We start from the raw sequence: 15,563 nt of genomic DNA, 5'->3' as shown, positions 1-15,563 counted from the left end.
TACACACAAGCTCAGAATATACAATATAGACATAGGGACAGCTAATGATTTTCAGATTAAATGTTTCATAGAGCATCTTCTATTCAATGATGCTATATGTTTTATTTTTAAAGGTTTTACTAAAAGGAAATTATTCCTTAACTTCGAAATATTTATCATTTTATCAGAGTATATGATAGCTTAATCTGTGATGATAACTCTCAGTTCATATTTTGCCAAAGTATATTAATGACATGAAATTAAGGTGGGATAAAGCATGAAGACCTAAACTGGAATACTCTAGAACATGATCAGTATCTTAATGGAAAATATTTTATGGTGATTTCACAAAAATGAGATTTATAATTGGGTTATAACTTTCCAAATTCAATTACACAAAGAGTTCTTTACGGAATCAATCAAGAAAATATAATTAGAACATTCAGATAAAGAGTTTCATATATTTTGAATGATATGTTTATAGGGATATCTGATTATTTAAAATATTGTAATTCCCTCAGACTAAAAAGAGTAATTGAGCTATTCAAGTGAAGCTAAAGAGCACCATGACATATTTTCATTATTTCATCAAGCTATTTTGGCATTAATAAAAGGTCATATGGATATAATCCTAATTCCTTATGAACTGAACCAGCTACGCCCAGAGAAAGAACTCTGGGAGATGACTAAAAACCATTACATTGAATTCCCAATCCCTATATTTATGCCCACCCCGCATTTTTGATTTCCTTCACAAGCTAATTGTACAATATTTCAGAGTCTGATTCTTTTTATACAGCAAAATAACGTTTTGGTCATGTATACTTATTGTGTATCTTTTATATTTTAATGTATTTAACATCTACTGGTCATCCTGCCATCTAGGGGGAGGGGGTGGGGGGTAAGAGGTGAAAAATTGGAACAAGAGGTTTGGCAATTGTTAACGCTGTAAAGTTACCCATGCATATAACCTGTAAATAAAAGGCTATTAAATTAAAAAAAAAAAAAATCCTAATTCCTTAAGTGAATGGAACTGATTTGATTGACAAAATTGAATAATTCCATATTTATTATTGAGCATTAGATTTAAGCTACAGAGCAATGGATATAAATACCTTGTCAGCTTTCTTCCTAATACTATAAGGACTGAAAAAAAAATGATACATATTTTTCTTATCCCCACTTATTTTCTTTTTTAGGGAGCTCTTTCTTTAAAGTTAGAAACTATTTAAAAACAAAGATTTCAAACTTGTTATTGTCTGTTTTTATCAATAACCATTATAAGAAGAGCATGCAGTGATTTTATCATTTTCATTATTTTTCCCCTGCTATTTTTACTCAAACTCTTATAGAAATAATGACATCTTCAGTGGAAAAAAAAAATAGCTTGGATTTAAACTCTAAACATGAAACTTATTTCAGGATGAAAAAAAGTCTTTTCCGGTATATTCAATAACAAAAGATGTTATTGTAAAAGATAGATAATTGCATAACATCTTTAAGGAATAATGTTTTTCCCAAAATACAGATGTTTGGCCTGTAGAATACTGAACATTTAAATTAAGATAAAACATTTTTCATTTAAAATAGACTGCTCTTGATGTGAATTTTTCTGCTCTTAGCACTGAAGGAAAGAGGAAATGAAGTATTTTCTGTTTTGTGCTTTATATAACTTGTGCTTCAAAATTTAATTTTTAGAAGCAATATAAACTAACAATAAAATGATAATTTGTGTTCTATGTTACCATAATTACAGTTTTCAAGACAAATATGACGCTCCAGCTTAACTAATTTCCATGTTTTGGAAGATTATATAGTTTTAAATGAAAAGATTACATTCAAATGAATGTTGGAGAATTATCATTTTGGCAAACTGAAATATTGGTACAATAAATTCTAGAAGTATACTAATAAATAATGAAGTAAAAGAATTCAGCAAATAAATCCTAAATAGATTCAAAACATTAGTAAGAACAGAAACAAACATGAAAATATCTATGCACTTGGAACATATATTTAAAATAAATGAAAGGCAAAGAGAGAGGGAAGGTCTAAGAATGGGGAACAAGTAGGCCTGTTATAGAAGGTGTGATTTGACCTGATTATGAAAAATTGATGGGCTTTTATTTGGTTTTCATAGTTATCAAGGATGAAGGTTATTTCCCCCAAAAGAATGCAAGAATGTAATCTCCTTTGGGAGAAGGTAGGCAGGGACTGGCTTTTGTAATCAGGGGTAGTGGTCTGAGATTTGAAAAGAATCTTTTATTCTTTGTCCCAATCCCTCCGCTGTTATCTTCCCTCTTCTAGGATGTAACCTCATTGTGGGCAGGGATTGGCTGGGTAATGAGAGGTGGAGATTCTTATAGAATACCTTCTATACCAATTAATAGGGAATGGGAAGAAGGACTTGTACTTGAGGATAGGAGATAAAATACTGCCTTTGTAGTTTCCAAGGTGTGTCTACTAACCCAGACTCCCATTCTTGCAGTATTTAAAATAAATCTTTCCTGCATTCTTCAGTTCTTGGTAAGATATTTTGTTTCTTACATGAGTATTGGGGGATACCTGAAAAGCTAAAAGACAAATGAGAAAACAGAACATTCCAGGTGTGAGAAATACTGAAAAGTTAGGTTTCCACAGAGTGCTGTAAACTTCAAGGTAGTGAATTATAAGTACCACTGACCAATGGATTTTAAGAATGTGAGAAATTAAGGAAGGTTAGATTGCCACAGACAATTAAGTTTTAATCTCTTAGAAGCCTAGAGCAAACAAGGAATTGGGGAGCTAGAAAGGCACAGGTGGACTCAGCCAATCAAAAAGAGTCTTGTGGTTTAAGAAAACCACAAGTTTAAGATAATAACTGATCCAGCTCAACTTGGTTGGCTTCAATGAGCTGACTTAACCAGATCACTATTTTGCCTTTTTAGTAGGCTAATTGAATAATAAACAACACACCCCCCCCCAGGAGTTTTTTCTGCCATTTTTGCACCTGGGATTTATGATGAGGGAGGGGCTACATGCTTATACATATTTAGGAAGACTCATAGAGTGGATTTATTAGAAAGATTGTAATTCAGAAGAGAATGAACCAATCTGTTCTCTGAAGGGAGGGGACTATGTGGAGTTAACAAGTATATAGTTTCTCTCACTTCTGTACCTGGTGCTCCCTTTTCCCTAAGAGGATCAGAGTCTTCTTCTGGTCAGATATATTAAATTTTACTTGATAAGTAATTTTCAGTGTCATTATGGTTCTAATACAAGCATGGCAAACAACTAGTACAAAGGCATAGAATACCGAGATAGAGTATTTTATACACAGTAAGTAATCCACTGCTTTGGTTCCTAGATTACACAAAGGAGAGCATATTGTAAAAAGACTAGAGGTTAGGGGAAGAAGGGAAAGGTATAAATAGTGAGGGACTATATATGCCAGAAAATTTTTTTATTTAATCTAGGAGCTTTCACTGAAACCAATGGTGCTTACTAAGGAGACATGATGGTATGATTGGAGCTATGCTTTAGGAAAAATACATTTGCAACTTAATTTAGGACAGATTAATAGAGAAAGATAGTTGAGAGTTGGGAGACAAAAAGGTATTTTGTAAATAATATAAATAAGAGTTGATGAACGTCTGTATCAAGATGATAGCTATTTGAAAGGACAGAAAACTGGGTAATATATTGGATATGCAGGTTAATCTAAAGGGGAATACATAGAATAAGTTCATCAGTATGAAGGAAATGGCAAAAACAGAAGATAAGACTATGTATTCTAAGTTTGATCGTACACATATTGTACACACATGTTTGTTGAATATATCAGATTCTTTTTTTTTGGCTGATATATTAATTTAAGTTTAGACCTATTCAGTCCCATGAATTGTTCCTCAAAACACCACCAGTAACAATGATAAATAAAAGTCAATAAAAAAGCTGTTTGCTCACCTTCTTAATCAATTTGATCTAAAATAGAATGTTAGTTTTTTAAAATAATGGTTATAAACAGCTACTTAAATCACAATAATCTTAGAATGTTAGAGTTGCAGGAGATTTTAGAACACCTAGTTCACGTCCTTCATATTTTATGGATAAAAGATAATCTTCAAATAATGTAAATTGTAAGTCTCAAGGCAAAATTCTAAAATGATACAACTTAGAACTATGAAATTAAAAAAAGGTCTTCTCCTTTAATGGATGCCCAATTCTGAGGCAATTAGGATACCAGCATCAATTTATATCCTGTGTTATATACTACAGATTTGCTCCAGAATTCAGAATCTCCTGATTGAAGAAGAAAAAAAACCCAAAAAAAAAACCAAAACATGCCTTTATTTCAATGGTTAAGAGAAGTCCAAAGACTTTAATTGGTCACAAAGGTTCTGTACCTTAAGCTGTATTCATCAACATGTATAACATGAAAATACCTGTAATTTTATTTCTGGCATAAAGTAAGATTTTTCATAAAATGCATATATTTCAAACATGATATAGCTACAATAGAATAGGTAATGTGTTGCTTCATTAAAATGGGCAGAAAAAGAAAAGATTTTAAAACCATATTTTTTTCCTGATCCTAAATCATTATTTAGTTGCTTCTGCTGTTTCAGACCACTTACTAGTCACACCATCAAATTACCACCAAGGAAAATTTTAGATTATAAAAATGTCAATATATATTCATAATTAGATAAGATGAAGCTATCACTTGACTTCCTTATATGGCACTCAGAGACTGATATTTAAGTATGATCAAATAAGTTTAAAACACTGCAAATATGCTCTTTTAAAAAGCAATATATATATATATATATATATATATATATATATATTTATCAGTAATATTCCTTACTTTAATTTTTTTTACCAAATTTAACAATATGACTAAATCTCTGGGCAGTGATTTATTATGTCTTGAAAAAAAATAATAAACAACCTTTCTTATGACATATCAATATCAATCTATTTATCTATCTGTCTAATAAAATAAATAAAAACCATATTACAATTTAAACCATCTATAAGTAAAAATCCATTCTGAAATCGGTATTAGCACAGAATTTTAATACTAGAAATGTTTTTTTTTATATTTGAGATGTAATCATTGTTCTCTCCACTTACCAGGTGATTTTATGCCACTTCACTGAACACAGGCTGTAATATATTTGGGCTTCTTATTGCTTGAGTAGAAAGTGCTCATCATTATCTATTATTTTATGTTTATAATATAGAAAAAAATGAAAATAGTTTTCAAGTGGCATACATCACACTGTTGTAGTGGTTGATTTCCTCAAGATGGTCTTCTGTGGTTTAGGTGCAGTGGGTGGAGGCACAGTTGCAGGTCTGAGAGGCGGAAAACTGTTACTGTGGCTTATTCCCAACCCTCCATTTTCCAGAGGAAAAGGAGGGAGAGGGGGTGGTGGGGGAGGGAGAGGAGGGCACTGGTGAGGAAGCTTTCCCGGCATGTGGAGGGGGTCGCTGTGGATGTGGACTTCTCGGTTTTTTATGTTATACCGGACATCACAGTCGGGACAATACCCATGGTATTGCACCTTTTCACTAAATCGTACCCGTTCCCGTGTTCCTGCCTGGGGACACCTGTCCTTCTGAGGTCTGTGCATCAGAGGTTGCATCTGTATCTTCTCCAAGTTACTGCCAGGTATACAGCAGATGTCCCCATTGGGAATTTTGTTTGATGCTCCAGTTAAACCTCCATTTCGGAGAAGTGTGCCATTAGTTTTTACAGGATTGATGGTTGGCACAGACCTGTGAGGATCATCACATTTCACAGGTGTCAGTCGGGGAGGAGGAGGTGGAGGGTTAGGTTTTCTCAGGACTGTGAGGATAGCCGAAGGGTGCACAGGTGGCTTGATGAGTGGCGCATTGGTATGCACTTTTATCTTCTCTAAGCTGGATGCTGTTGTGCTGCTGGAGCTGCTGTTCAGTGTATCCGTTTTGGAGCTGTCTGTCATCTCATCCTCCAGCTGTAGGTCAGAGGTCAGTGTGTCAATTTGATCAACCACCTGCATGGAAATCATAAGGCAAAAAAAAAAAAAAAAAAAAAAAAAAGATGAAGAAGAGGCTCTTAAAAAAGATAATTAGAACAATCTAGGCTTCCCATTGTCAATCCTCTTCATGACATCAGATTGAACAAGTGATAAATACTAACCATTCATTGATTTATAAAATGACTTTTGCAATCACTAATAAAGCAAAAGCATTTATCATGTGACACTGTCCTGTTCAGTTGGTCAAAGACAAAAAAATCAAACAGCTTCTATCCTCAAAGAGTTTACAATGTATTGGGGAAAACACTGCAAAATGAGCAATATCAGTATGTTAGAATAAATAAGGCTAGGTGACATTACAATTTTTTCCTTGACCTAACAACTCAGAAATGGAAAGAGAGGGGCAGCTAGGTGATGTAGTGGATACAGTACCTGCCCCGAAGTCAGATGGGCTTGAGTTCAAATTTTGTCTCACACACTTAACATTTCCTAGCTGTGTGACCTTGGGCAAGTCACTTAAGCCAATTGCCTCAGCTAAAAGGAAAAAAAAAGGAATGGAAAGAGAAATATGGAGATTCGTTGTTACAGAGTTAGGAGACGACTCTGTACATGAAATATTTATGTAAAGGCAAAAAATCTAAATTCATTGTTTACATAAAAGGAAATAAGTGTCCCAAAATGAGACTGCTAAATGACATTAAGAAAACAGTTTTCTTATGTATTTTATTATTGAGTTATCTAAATTTTAATATTATCAAGAAAAGATAGGGATAAATTAGACTGTTTTTTGTTGTTGCTGTTATTTTTAATATTATAGTAATATAAGTAGTAGTATTAAAATGAGTTCTAATTTAGGAATATAATAGTTTTCTTGGCCAGATGCATTGAGACTAGGTAGCAACCTAAAAAAGGCAATAGTTTGTAGTAGTACTGGTGGTGGTGGTGATAGTAGTAGTAATAGTATTAAGAGGAGAAGAGAGAATAAAAAGAAGATCAGGAGGAAGAGATTACATTAAAGCCCAACTCAATTATCTCTACAATCTAACTATAGGACAGAAGTAGGACAGAGAAAGACTGAAATGTAAGGGAACAGTAGCCTGCTGAGACACTGTGTGCCATAATACTGTTTACAAAAGCTGCCAAGGTCTTTCAGGTACTCTAAAACTGACAGAATGATTATTTAAAGGATATATTGATTGATGCATATTGTGGAAGAGAATAGTAGAAAATTTGTACATATTTAGACATTTTAGCACCTGTCAAATGCATAGCAAGACATGATTATGTGGCTGAAAGCTTGCCTTCTTTTATAAATTAACAAATAATATATCTCCATACAACAAATACGGAGCTTGAGATATTTTTGACTATTCAACAAATAATCCTATAGCTGAAATAAAACTGTTCTGCAATTTCCATTGATCCACAAAAGTTTAATTTATTTTAATGAATGTTACCAAATCAAATGTTCATAATAGGTAAGATTTGTGAATTGAAAATAAAAACTAAAAATATAAGGGATCTTAGAAGAAATCAAAACCACATAAGAAAAGTATTAATTATATATAATCCCTGTTATTTTGTTTCCTATTAGGCTTTCTAAATAAGTTTTAATCAGTCTACAGAAGATTAATTTATATCCTGATACTTTTATTTATTCAAAAATAGCATTTTGATCTGATTATGAAATAATCTCCAGAACATTAAATATAAAACAAATAATATGAAAATAGAAATTTTTTTCAGGACTAACTCTACCTAAACTCCATAGAAAAAGATGAGAGGGAGATAAATAGCAATATGAACAACAATAATCATTATTCACTCAAAATCAAATCAAGTTTTGATGGTGTGAGATAATTTGTCATAGGAGAATTGGGTCACAACAGCCAGAGAGATTTATAGTGGAGAATTTATGTCCCTTTGAATAGTTAAAATAGCTGGGAGGGTTTAGCATACAAGAAGCAATGGATTATTGGACTAAAATATATGACTCAATAGGTCATTCCATCAGTCAATGAAATGCAGCTACATATTTAAAAAGGAAAAGAAATATAAAAGCTGTTACAATGTTATAGGATGACTCTAGTTGAAAACATTATGATACTTGAGGACGGCAGGCCAAATGGTGTTCCCTCTTGTTCTGAAACCATAGCAAGGCAAGACAGTCAGGAATAAATGAGAAGTAACAAGACCTACCCTCTAGAAATACTTCTATAGCTGCATCACTGACTGTAAAAGCAGACAAATCACAAGCATACATGAAATGGACTGAAGATAAGAATGTTTTCATTAAGTTTGAGAATTACAGAGATAAAATAAAATTGGAAACATCATACCAGTAACTAGAAAAAGCTTTTTTTTTTTTTTAATCAATAATAGTCTCAACTCTGAGTCAAACAAAGCATACTGAAAAATAGTGCAATTACAAGAATTAATTCCATCACTAAACCAAGACTAGGTGAAATAAGACTGGAAACAGAGAAATTGTTAAACTCTGTAAACAAAAAGTTTGAAGAAAATGAAGACATTAAATATTGTTAACGTAAAATTCATATATTCTACAGAATAATGACAGAGAAAACAAAAATAATGCTAAGGTCTCAAACAGTTTAAAGAGGTTATATACATACTTAGACATTGATTTCAAATAATTCATTTTGAGTTCAATATATTCAACCAGCTGGGTTACTATACCAAAATATAATGCAAAAATGTCATTTGCCAAAAATTGTCATGAATAAATTCATTTTCCTATATTATTTTACAGAAAGTATAAAAATTCTTTAGGACATCTATACTCCATTATAAATGGTGGATACTTCTATGGTAAGAACTACTGGACAAGTAAAGCAATTAAAGAATCTTCCCAAGGACAAGCATCATCCATCATCATGGTAAAAATGCCTAGAGAAAGTTATTAAAGCTCTAAAGAAAGATATTAGAAGATTAAATCAGTATCTAGAGTAATGTGCAAATTACTTGGGGGGAAAAAAGTAAATAGCTAAACATGCTGACATATAATAAGCCTTACAACTTCTGATATATTTTTAGAAAAACTTTATATGTTATTTCTGCATTATGCCAGAATGATTTATTGTACATGATTTGCTATTGAGTTAACAAGATATTAAAACATATTCTTAATTAACTATTATGAAAGGATACATAATAGCTTTAATGAAGAGTTCATTTTACTCCTGAATCTAGATTTGATTATGGCCAATATATTTACATTTTTTAATTAATTTTTTTATTTTAAAGCCTTTTATTTTCAAAACGTATGCATAAGTAATTTTCAACATCCACTCTTGAAAAACCTTATGTTCCAAATTTTTTTCTCTCCCCCTTTTCCCTCACCCTTTTCCTTAGATGGCCAGTAATCCAATATATGTTAAATATATGCAGTTCTTCTATATATATTTTCATAATTATCATGCTACACAAGAAAAATCAGAACAAAAAGGAAAAAATGAGAAAGAAAGCAAAAAGAAAACAAACAACAAAAAAGTGAAAATACTATGTGATTTTCCGCACTCAGTCCCCATTGTCCTCTCTCCAGGTACAGATGGCTCTATCACAAGACCATTGGAACTGGCCTGTTGAAAAGAGCCACATCCATCAGAATTGACCATTGTACAATCTTGTTGTTGCTGTGTCCAGCGTTCTCTTGGTGTTATTCACTTCACTAAGCATCAGTTCATGGAAGTTCCAGGCCTTTCTGAAATCATCCTGTTCATTGTTTGTTGTAGAAGAATAATATTCCGTAATATTGATATACCATAACTTATTCAGCCGTCCTCCAACTGATGGGCATCTACTCAATTTCTAGTTTCTTGCCACTGCAAAAAGTAGCCACTATATGTACAAAGAAATTTGAATGAAATGAGTTTGTGCATCACTTATGCTTGTAAACCTTCATCTTTTGGATTAATTTCTTAACCTTAACTTTTTGTTATGTTTTCATATTGTAAAAACTTGTTGCAATATTTTTTCAATTTTGAGAGTGTATATTCTCCCAGAAAATTTGTGTTCATCAGTATGTCAATATTTATTAGAGTTTATCATCTCCAGGAGAAGAATCTTCCTGGAACACTGCAAATAAAAATCTCAAAAAAATTTGAGGATATTTATATAATTTAATCAAAATCTCCAGATCTTATAAATTTAGATAGAGTTGAAATAAAAAACGATTGCCTTGATGATGATAAGCATTGTTTTTATTTATAGCAGCATTAATAATTTTTTTTTAATATATTGGTCTTTTTATTATTCTCCTAGCTTCAGGAAGCCTATATGAAAAAGGAATCAAAAAAATCTCCTTCAGCTGCCAACTCACTCTGAAGACATTTGCTTGCTTTAATACTCATAAAGCATTAATAAATTCATCAAAAAAATTATCAAAAAAGCATTTAAAAACTCACCAATTAAGCTCTTTTGCCTTAGTAATTGTTAATAATTGTCATTATTTTTCTTTTTTTTTCATTTCTATACTTTTCTTTTTAACTCTACTGTTCTTTGTGCTTTATTGTGGATGATCTTTGATTTTGAGCTTGAATGATCTTTAAAGCACTTGATTTCCTGATAGTAATAGCTACTGTAAAAATTGTAATTGCTGTTGATGTGTCCCTTTATAAATGCTTCAATTTTTTGTATGATAATATCGATTCTTTAAAAAAAGCAAACTTAAAAATCCAACATGTGTTTTGTGTCATGAAATCCAGCACTCACCTGACAATAGTCTAGTTAAAGGGAGGAAAAGTTACTCAGTTTGATTTCATTTGGTGAAATGCCAAAAAAAAAAGTACTAGTGTCAATAAAAGTATGTCCACAAAATTACTGTTGTACAAAATGAAACTAAATAAAAATCTTTGTTCTTGTCAAGTCATTTGCACACTACAGTAGCTACTACAGTAGAAATCTGTCCCATTATATCCCATTAAAGAAATCAACACCAGAAACAATAGCAAGAAATAAACATGTAGAACAGAATCCAGAAAACAAATGAATATTAAAAATTCTGGAAGCAGTTTATCAGCTATTGAATACAAGTCAAAAAAAATTAAGTTGATACAAGTAATGGTAACTTTGTAAAGAACAAATAAAAATTCAATATAAATTTAAAATCATTACTACAGAGACTTGATAAAGAAAAGCATTGAAGGAAAGAAAGAACTCCAAAAGTAGTTATATTTGTTACATTTATAGTAAGAAAATTCAACCCACAATAATGAATACCATGTTATATCAAACACACAATAAAGTTTTTACACTATTAACATTTAAAAAATAATCAAAGGGTTACTTCAAGCAAGGTGACAGAAACTTGCTGACTTGTCAGCAAAATAAATTTAACTTACTTCATCCTAACTCTAGCCTCTGAATTATTGGACAGACGTATAATACTAGCTTAATAGTAAGCTTTTAGTTATTGACGCATTTACTTATTTAAATGAATAGAAGCCCTGCCTTCAGCTTTTCACGTATTTTGAAAAAAGATATTCTAAAAATCATAGTGTACTTTCCAAAAGTACATAAAAGTATTTCATCACAATTTTAATCTTTTTATTTTTTTGATTGATATCAGTCTTTTATTTAGTCCCATATCCTTTTTTTTTGGGGGGCATGGTTTCTGAAAAAAATATATATCTTAAACAATATATTCCATATAAGAACCATCACTTAAAATAATTCTCCTTTTTTTGAGACTGAATCTATCCAGAACTACTAATCAATTTAGAACCTTGTGACTAGTTATCTATTTGCTCCCAAATCAATCTTCCTTCTTTTTCATGGAATTCAGTAACTGTTTCACAATCTTTCTTTCTATCTAACACTTGTTCTTATATGATGGGAGTTCAATACAGACACAAATGTTTCCTTCTTGGAATCAGTTCTTCAGTCTTCTCATTTACCATAACAAGTATACTCCATCCCTCAACTTTATCCTGTATTCTACATTACCTGGATATCACTGTAATGGTCACCACTTTAATTTCTTACCCAGAAGTAATCTACTTCCATAATTAAGAATTCCTAAATTTCTTTATCTAACCAAAAATTCCTATTATTTAGTATCTACCTATGTTTTATTCTTTCTAATCCCATTTCTCACCCTCATCATCAGGTTATTCACCCTGTTCTTGCTTCACTTCCTAAGGTTAACCCTGTATTTAAGTCACTTCAAGCTTATTTTTCTCTGCCCTCAAATCCTTTGTCCTTTTTTCCTTAATGTAACTGGTCAGCCTGACTCTCCAGGGGTCAATCTGAGAGTCCTGTGCTTGTGGGTTCTCCATTACTATTCTACTCAAATCTAACATTTTGTTGCTTTCCAATAATCTTTAGTACTATAAGTCTGCTCATGTTTCCATCCTTCCTCCCTTTTTCACTTCTCCTCAGGAGATAATAATAAATTGACATTATCATTTCTAGAAATAATGTCACTCAATTACCCTATGGCTTTATTGACTTTCCCTTTTACTTTCTAGTTGAAAACACCCCTCACTATCCTTTACTTCCTTATGTGTGTTGTCTTTCCCTTACAGAATGCAAACTCCTCTAAGGTATGCATTATCATGCATGTGTGTGTGTGTGTGTGTGTGTGTGTAGCTATAGTACTTAGCACAGCAACTTGCCATTAATTGCTTAATAAATACTCCTACCTTGTTAAACCAAAATCTGCATCATTTTCATTACTATTTTCCTTTACATCTACCAATATGATGCTAAAGATAAAGTCATTGGCTCAGTACACTACAAGTTCATGATATCTAATCTCAACTGTACTTTCACTGTGGAAAGGCAATCTTTTACTGTCTTGAATCTCCACAATGGCTATCTTGTTTCCTACTCCTACATCAACTATTTGCATTACCCTGTTAAGAAAAGATCTCTATATAATATTTTCTTGCAATAAAAGAAGACATTTGTTAGGGACTCTCACTTCCCTATTCTGCAAAAGATCAAAAATCTAAAATTAGAGGGGAAAAAAAGAGGCCGTCAAGCCCAACTTCCTAATTTTACATTAAGGAAATCAAAACACAAATTGTTTTGTTATCCAAGGTCACAGGTACATTGCATCAAAAATGAGACCTGAAGCCATTCTTCCTATAAGAGTCAACACTTATTCATTATGTCCACATTCAAATAAACCCTAATACAATATCCCATTCTCTCTTCTATTTCAATTTGATAAAACAAAAAAAAAAAAGTCTTGCCGCAACTGAGGAAATCTGATATATGCAAAATTTATCTATTCTATAGTACCCTTGAACAGATTGACTCCACAATTGATCCCTTTCTCCAATCTTCAATTTCTTTTTATTTACTAATTCATGATTTTGTATGTAGTTGTTCCTTATCCTTAAAAAACAAAACTCTTCATCATATTTTCAAACTATCATACTCTACTCTTTCTTTAACAAACTTCTATTACAAAATAAAAACAATAAATTTTTTTTTTTTTTAAATCTGTCTACATTCACTGATTCCACTTCCTCTCTTTTACTCATTTCTCAACCTTTTTGAATTCTGGCCTACATTATCACTCACTGAAACTTTTCATTCTCCCAGTCATTCAGATCCACCAATAACCATCTTCAACCCTTTATTCTCACTCACCACAAATATGCAACTTGTTGCCAAGTCTTTTCACTTCTGCCTTACAGCTATCATATCCATGCATTTCTCTCAATTCTTATTTATTCTACTCTAATCTTGGCTTTTATCATCAAATGTTGGACTATTATATAACCTCCTAATTGATATTCCTGCCACAAATTTCTCCTGCTTCAATACATTCTCCCTTAAATTTCTAAAGTATTTTTACTTAAAAGTGTTTTTGCTTAACTACAATTTTAGCTGTTATTTCATTATTATAGTTATTCCCTACTATCTATAAGATCAAATGTAAACTTCTAAGTTTGGAATATGAAGTCTATCTCAGTCTGATTCTAACCTACTTTTCCATTCTATTTATACATTATTCCCTTCCATGGTATTTTAAAGTTCATCCAGACAGTCCCTGTTTCTCACCATGTTCAGTTTCTTGTCTCTGTGTATTTTCACATACTGTCCTTTCTGTGTAGAATATACCTTCTTTTCATCCTTCTCTCTTAAATTCTCTATTTTCCTCCAATACTGCCTTACCTGACCACTTACACATTTATGTAATGGTGGTGGGATACAGAGATGATTTATACCAAATCCTATATATATTAAATTTGAGCCTACTCTCAAGAGTGTGTGAGAAGAAGAATGAGCATGATCTTGGACTGAGTAAAATCTTTAGTAAATAATATCCTTGTTGTACAGTACCAGTAAATAGCCTTTTAAAAAAGTTAATTGATATCCATTGGCCAAATGATCATGAGGAGATATTAATTTGATAATAAATAGTGGTGGGAGAACACAGAATGGAGGCTCATGAGGAATGCTATAAAGAAATTTACTCTGACAACTTGGGGATACTTAGAGGAAAACTGAGGGGAGAGTAGTTAATTGGCCTCTGGGGATCCTACACACAAAAGTGAATATAAATTGGGAGAATGAGTCCAGGGAAAATGATAAAGCATGTATCTTCTTGGGACTATATCAGAGAAGACATTGCACATTAAGGTGTAAAGTACTTCAGAATAAGACTTGTTTTTTTCTTTGTAAACTCAGATCTTAGCATTGTGCCTGACATCAACTAAGTGCTTAATAAATGCTTATTGATTGATAGATCTATTGCTTTTATTTATATTTGTGTGTGTGTGTTTGAGACACATTTGTTTTTCCTTTGTATTCTTAATACCTAGCACAATTTCTGGCAGATACCAGGTTATTAATAATAATAAAATACTTAATGGCTGATTGATTGATTATGGTGGTGAGTTAATTGTGAATAGTTGACCTGTTTTGCCTCCCAAATCTGTTTTCATCTTTGCATGATTTCTTAGGTAATAACTTTCAACATTTAAAGATATAGATAGATGGATGGATAGATGGATAAATGTATCTGTATCTATATATACATTTGTATATATCTATATATCCATATATCTGTCTATTCAAAAATTCAGAGTGCAGAATGAAGTTGTTAAAAAAAATACTGTACCTTTTCTAAAAGTATTCCCTGTATCAAGACAAAACAAACAAAATGTGAGACAAGAAAAAGCCTACAAATCTCTCATAGCTATATTAGATGACAATAGTAATCAATTACTTTCTCTAAGTTCTAAATTTGGTTGGTTGATTGGTGGCTTGCTGTGGACTAAAATGACAACACTATGTTAAGAGTCAAGTTAGAATGCATCCAATTGTGACTGATGCTCACTTGGAATGTTCTGCCAGAGACTGAACACAAATAGTCCCCATGAAGTTTTGGGATGGCTTCTCCAACTTTGCACATCTCAAGTTACTTTTGAGCTAATTCAATTCGGCTCTGTTCATAGAGAACATCATCCTCTCTAAGGAGGGCATGCCAGATTGGGCAATCCTTTCTCCAACTAAACTGCCAAGCATTGCAACTCAAATGCAGAGAGCACAACTCCATTATGCTGTCCATATTGTTTTAATGCCAAATGTACACTTGTCAAA

The 15,563-nt window shown here is 32.1% G+C and overlaps 1 protein-coding gene across 6 annotated transcripts in view; it reads right to left on the bottom strand.

The window, feature by feature from the left end:
- Positions 1–15,563, bottom strand: part of PRR16 (proline rich 16) — a 284,921-nt gene that overhangs the window by 121,162 nt on the left and 148,196 nt on the right. For 5 of the 6 annotated variants that reach the window (XM_031938933.1, XM_031938911.1, XM_031938916.1 and 2 more), the window contains one exon: positions 4,827–5,999. In XM_031938933.1, the coding sequence (XP_031794793.1) occupies positions 5,241–5,999 (759 nt within the window). In that variant the 3' untranslated portion in view covers positions 4,827–5,240. Of the gene's footprint in view, positions 1–4,826; positions 6,000–15,563 lie in introns of those variants that run through there. The other variant, XR_004229644.1, reaches the window with a different exon arrangement.

Source organism: Sarcophilus harrisii, chromosome 1 (assembly GCF_902635505.1).
Source record: "Sarcophilus harrisii chromosome 1, mSarHar1.11, whole genome shotgun sequence".
Lineage (NCBI taxonomy): Eukaryota > Metazoa > Chordata > Mammalia > Dasyuromorphia > Dasyuridae > Sarcophilus > Sarcophilus harrisii.
The sequence above is the reverse complement of the archived record's forward strand: the minus strand, read 5'-3'. Positions and strand labels throughout refer to the sequence as shown.